Source organism: Orbicella franksi, chromosome 3, assembly GCF_964199315.1.
Source record: "Orbicella franksi chromosome 3, jaOrbFran1.1, whole genome shotgun sequence".
Taxonomy (NCBI): Eukaryota; Metazoa; Cnidaria; class Anthozoa; order Scleractinia; family Merulinidae; genus Orbicella; species Orbicella franksi.
In genome coordinates this window covers 14,716,347-14,722,500 of record NC_138147.1, presented here as the reverse complement: position 1 = coordinate 14,722,500, position 6,154 = coordinate 14,716,347, and the positions used below count along the sequence as shown (strand labels likewise).

Sequence of the window (6,154 nt, the reverse complement as noted above, 5' to 3'; positions counted from 1 at the left end):
AATAGTGTATCCTGTACTCCAGCACTGGAGCGTCACCAAGATCAGTGTCGAGCCCTAATATGAACATGCCATATGTATAGGCAGCTGCTAGGAGCCATACAAACAATACTGCTACTTTTGCTTTGTTGATCGTCTTCCATGAATGGTAGCGAAGGCCGTGCACGATGGCTCCATAGCGGTCCATTGTCAATACAATGAGGTTGAACACAGTTAAGTACATGAAAAGCACGTACCAAGTCACGACGAACCATGAGATAGGGCGGCCCTTTAGGAAGGGCACTTTGCAGATGTACCACATGATCATAAGAGGCATATTGGTCAGGGCGTTGAGGATGTCTATGAGAGCTAAGTTCGCAATCAGAATATTCGGCACAGTTCGCAGAGTCTTAAACCGGACGAGTAACAGGCAAATTATACTGTTCCCGATTATAGATCCAAACATGACAACGGTAATCATTAAGATATGCGAGTGTTTCTCCTCATCCTGACAAGAAGACGTTGTGTTTTCCTCGCCCATCGTTCAGGCTGCTCACTGAAAACCGATCCAATACCTTCAGCCGTCAATTTTGTACTACGTCAAAGACCATAAATAGAGATATTTTTACTGTGGCATCAATCATCTCTTTGTTCTCTGCATCAATATGAATCGTCTACGTGGGTAATTTCCATTCTTTTCTGAGTTATCTGGAAGAAATTTGACACGTTTAACTTACTTTTCATTTTGCGAAGCTTTCTTTGCCATACATTTATTTATAGGCATTTACACGAATGATTTTCTTTCAATGTAAATGTAGCAAGATAAATTAACAAACTGGGAAATCCCTATAATCCTACATTTAAACTGCTTCTTTCCAAGATGTGGAACGAGGGTTTAGTCCCCAGCAGGTTTTCTTTGCACCATCTTTTTCTCAACCATGAAGCTTTTATTGATTTACCTTTGTTCATTTGCAGTTCACAAATACGACTAATTACCATACAGGTGACAAATTAATAAATCTTCATAGGCTTGTAAGCCATCTTTCTTTCAATTTCTCCCCAGTCCTGGCGTAAATATTTACCCGCGTGACTGTTTCCTTAAAATTGTATGTCCGACTGAAGAGGTTAGAACAAATTTGATAAATTTTGTATTTTATGCCAGAGTTTGGAAATGGTTGATTGACAAAATCAACTGAAAGATATGTTCTTGTGAAGGTGCAGAGGAAAGTGAGCAAATTAAGAGAGAGTGAAGAGTAGGCGTCACTATATTGCTAATCAAACCAGGAAGTTTTCAAAGATTTTCCTAAAAAATATAGAAATCATATTGTATGAATTAATTTGATTAGTTTTGGCAGAAAATTTTCTGATGGCTACGCGTCATTTTGCAACATTCGTCAAATACCACGGCTAAAACAAATGAGAATTTACATAAAGAGCGCTTTTAATTTGTTTCTAAACAATAGGGCCATTTATACGAGAAAAATAAGCCGCAGCTTACGCAGGCCGCGACTTACACGAGCGGCCTATATAAGATGGCAAGTGCTAGCATATATGGATCACGGCTTATTCGTGACTAGTTATTCATTACTACCTCGCTTTTGTGTTGGTTGTCATAGCAATCGTGGTATTGCGCGAGCAATCGCGCGAGCACGGAAAAAACTTGCGCTTGTGCACTGTAAATTTGCGTCTTACGTTAACCGCAAACAAGCCGCGATATCATTTATACGGGTGGTTTCGTGTCTTAAAATGAGTCGCGGTTTATTTAAGCCGAGCTCAAAACCCCTAGTCCAGGAGCTGAAACCGGGTAATAGGGTTTTCGTCCTCCCATCACCACAGGAAGGGTCTGATAACGGATTTTGAGAGAACAAGACCTCCTGAATAACGCTAGGTAATTCGTAAGGTCGATTTGTGGTATATGTTTTGAGTTAAGGGGGTGTTTTCTGGCACAAGCCGCAGCTTCTATTCTCGGTTTATATAAGACGCGAACTGGTTATCGTTTATACAGTAAGTTCGCATCTTATGTAAGCCACGGCTTATTTTTCGCGTCTAAATGGCCCTAATTTCTTTTTGTTGTTGAAAGACGAACAAGTTTTTCGTCAGCTCAGAGTATCGCGTTTTAAATCAGTAAAGGAAAAAAGTAAAGGTAAAAAGGTAAAGTCTGCATGCGAGCCAAGTGGCCCATCAGGCCGGAGCTTATCCCGGTTTCTGTAGCATGAAGCGACTAGGAGTATTTCTACTGCCCCTGGATGGGATGCTAGTCCATCGCAGGGTTACCTCCAGCATTAGAAAAAAAGTATCACACCTTATTTACGTCCTAAAACTGTTTGTAAGAAGGACCATTTTAAAAGCAGGGTCTAGGAAAATATGCAGCCCTGTAACTTTAATTGCTTTTGAAGCAATTATTCTTGATAGTTAATTTATGTTTTGCAAACTGTAAAAATTACCTTTGAATAAATGTTCTTGCCATGCTCTTCTTGTTAGTTTTATCTTTCCGCGAAAACTGTTGATCTCCACATTCACGTTTAACCTATCTCAAGGACGTGTTGTAAACTTTGATGCATCCAAGCTTCACGGTATATGATATTGTTCAGCTTTGTATTGTTTGGCAGTGTGTAAAATGATAGCAGACCAAATTGTTGCACCTGCCCGTTATTACAGATGAAAGCAATATCCTCTTTAGGTCGGCTTAGCTTACTTTTTTTTAGGTATCTTCAAAGCCTACAAAATTCTTGGTTCACTTGACCTTGTTCGTTCGTCAAATTAGGCTCTTGAAGAATTATTAACAGCATCCGTGTCATATTATGCATGGTTTACATGACTGTCTGTTAAATTATTTGACAGTGAACAGTAAAGTGAAATTTTAAAAAATTCTTGAGAAAATGTCAATTTACGTTGCTTGGAAAAGAACCTCAAGATACGTTTCGAAAAACTACCTCCAAAGGGATTTAGAGATTTTATATGATCCAGAAATTTATTTTCTCATATTTACCCGTAAAGTAATCTTTTTTTTTTTGATGGGTTCCCCCTATGACGTCTTTGCCTTGCAAATATCCGCCTCGTCGATTGCCATTTTTTATCAATTCAGCGATTTCTTAAAGTTAACTTGCTTGGGACAATTGATTTATCATTTTGTGGCTCTGAAGAAACAAAATATGGCTTGGCTTCCTTTTAGTCTTATTAATACACTACTCCACTCAATATTTGTTATGAATTTATTCGTCTTCTTTAACACGGAAACAATACAAGGCCTGGTCTATTTGTAAACATTAAGGCATTCAACCTTTTCGTATCGGCATATTTCCCGAACCCATGCAAAAAAACAACAAACTCACTAATAAATTTTTGATATCAGAGCAAGCCCAAGTTTCTTACTCCATCAAATGTGTGCTCTTTTTATTTCCTAAAATAAATGCAGAAGAGTTAATTTGTTTTGTTCCACTCAAAATATATTCCACCCCGCTCGTGGCAGCAGCTAATTGAATCTCGTGTCAACTGAGCAATATCGTAAGAGCACCACTTTTTTATCGCCTCAAATTTAAGACGAAAACAAGCAGAGAAATCAAAAGATAAAATACAGAAATGAAAATCAATTTCTGGTTAATATTTGTGGTATTTCGGAATTATTTCATAATTATTTCATCGAGTAAAGAAATAATTCATTTATTTTTTGGCCGACTGAGTGATTTTACTGTTAATCAGTTTAAGTCCAGTATATCAAAGAAAAAAAATCGTTGCCGCCCATATTATTAAAATCGTAATGGACTTTTTAATTTAAGGTAAGTCAATTTAAATTTCTGTATTATTTGTTGCTGTCTGTAAATAAAACGGCAGTCGAAGCTAGCGTACGCAAAACACTGAAAGTACAAAAAGTACGAGACTTAACACACACCTCGTAAATGATTTCCTTGCGAAATGTTCACGAATAAAGAAAACTAAACCCATAACTACTGACAATCTACAGGAGAAAAACACCAAAAACAAAAAACCAAAATGAAAAACAATCATAATTTCTAAATCCATTTATACATGATATTGCTTCTCATTTTCTTGAGTAATAGACAGGTGTTCGCAAAGCTTGTAGAATTTGCACTGTTTGCATGGCCAGAGTGTGTAAAAAGAGGTCAACCAGTACCCTAAATCTCTTTCAAACTGTTAATTAGATAAGCATAATAGTCGTATTGAAAAGAACCTTTTGCTGCTTGCAAAACAAAACAGTTGAACATAAAATGGCTACTTGAAACTGCACTTTGCGGCTGCCAAATGGAAATTTGTAACGTTGCATTTTAGGGAACGTTCAGAGGAAAACGTCCTGTAAAGTAAACATTCTTCAAAATCTCCTTACCTATCAAAATTCATTACCTACAGTGCAAGGCATAAGTAACTATTGCTTTAGCAGAACATTCTAATTAGAAAGAAAGAAAAACCATTTTAGCATCAACGATCGTAGAAAAACGACAGGTTTTTAAAGCAGCCGAAGATTTTTGAGGCTCACGGCGTTATATTGCAATGTTTAGTGCGAAGGTGAAAGGTTCTCTGCAATATTTCAAATAATGCTATGTATCGAAGAAATCATCTATTACAATATCCATGCTCGTGAAATCCCTTTTTTCTCTTTCTTCTCCTGTATTATATCTTCGATTTTAGAGGGTTTGTTTGGAATTTTGAATTCTGTCTAACGATAAAACAAAATATTTACCTGCAAATAATTTCTTCCTATCTTCTCCTCTTGCATGGAGTGGAAATGGATCTTGAGGAGGAGCAAATGCTCGTTGTGTCAGCCCCCCTCTCACGTTGTGTGAAGGTCACATGACCAAGCAGACCAGGTTCCGTCCTATTGTTTCTTTGTTAGTTAAGAGGCATTCTGCAAAAGCGGTCCAGTCCATCTGGCTTGAAAGATAGATTTCGCTCATTTCCTATGTATTGCGCGACAGTCATGTACTTATACTAAACTTGAACCAAAATTTGGTTGATTAGATCTTTTAAAGTTTTCACGTTTTAGGAAATTTTCTATCCGCCCGAGCAAAGGCCCGTGAAGTCCATGGTCAACACCAAAATTTAACACATCTATCTTTGGGGATCAATTAAACAGGAAAAAAATCTGTGCACAAAACAAACACCACTCTCACATATAATATGTCTTCATAATGTTTGAGACCGACTTTTAGAATAATTGAGCTAGAATTAAGCCATGCATCAGCGGGACTAAAGGACGTTCGCACTAATTGTTTTTGCGCATCCTTACTACGCAAGCAAATTTACAGGCTACGTCATGCATGAGAGCGCGCGCTGAACAATGATAGGGCAGATGGCCATTGTTATAGCTTTGCCTGGATTTAACGATCTTGGACATTCAGTTACTCCTATTTTTCTTTTTTCTTTAAATGTCTACGTTTAGCAAAAAAAAAATGAAGAAAACTATCGATTAGAGTTTGAATTTTTTAGCAAATTGCGCCGTCGAATTCCGTTCTTTTTAGCTCTCCATTTATCCGTGCGGCGGTTTCAAATGTTTCTTGAACGGTTAAGTTTTGTGAAAACGTTGGCAACATTTGGAATTTCTTACGCAACAGACCCACTTCTACCAAATATGACTAAGATCGTTTGCCTCCGTTGACTCACCTTCGATGTACGTGAAGTAGACTGCTTTTCGGAACATCGGCAATAAAAAAATATGATTATTAACGATAAAAAAACAGGGAGCTCTTTAAGAGAACTCACTGAGAATCACGCGAAGGAACACAGGTTTAAGGTACGAGCAAAGTCGTAGAAGACAACAAAAGTACAATGTAACTTAAGATACGGAAGGTACAAGGGAACTGACCGTTGACGTAACACTCCCGAACACGTAGTGAAACGAATACAGAATGGGTGGCAATGCAGGCAAAATTCACTGGACTCGTAGGGATTGCATCTCGACCCTATTAGAAATTTCAGAAGAGAGGGTTGTGGTAATGCGAGCCAAATTCGTTAAGAACGCACTGGGAACGCATGGTTAAGAGCGATGGGAAACGTACAGAGCGAACGCAGGAGGAAACCCTCATAAGAAGCAGTAAAAGTAAGACTACCACAAGAGGAAAAGAATGGGAAAACGCATTGCCAACGAAAACGAAATGTAGCAGGAAACCCTCGAGGTGGTGAAACGCATAGAAAATGAGTGGCAATGCCAGCTAAATTTACTGGA

The 6,154-nt window shown here is 38.1% G+C and overlaps 1 protein-coding gene across 1 annotated transcript in view; it reads right to left on the bottom strand.

Moving 5' to 3' along the window:
* The window catches only part of LOC145483055 (type-1 angiotensin II receptor A-like), a 3,119-nt gene extending 2,458 nt beyond the window's left edge, over nucleotides 1-661 (bottom strand). The window contains exon 1 of the mRNA XM_081461675.1: nucleotides 1-661. This exon is cut by the window's left edge and continues 331 nt beyond it. Within this exon, the coding sequence (XP_081317801.1) occupies nucleotides 1-517 (517 nt within the window). The 5' untranslated portion in view covers nucleotides 518-661.
* Between the last annotated feature and the right edge of the window lie 5,493 nt (nucleotides 662-6,154).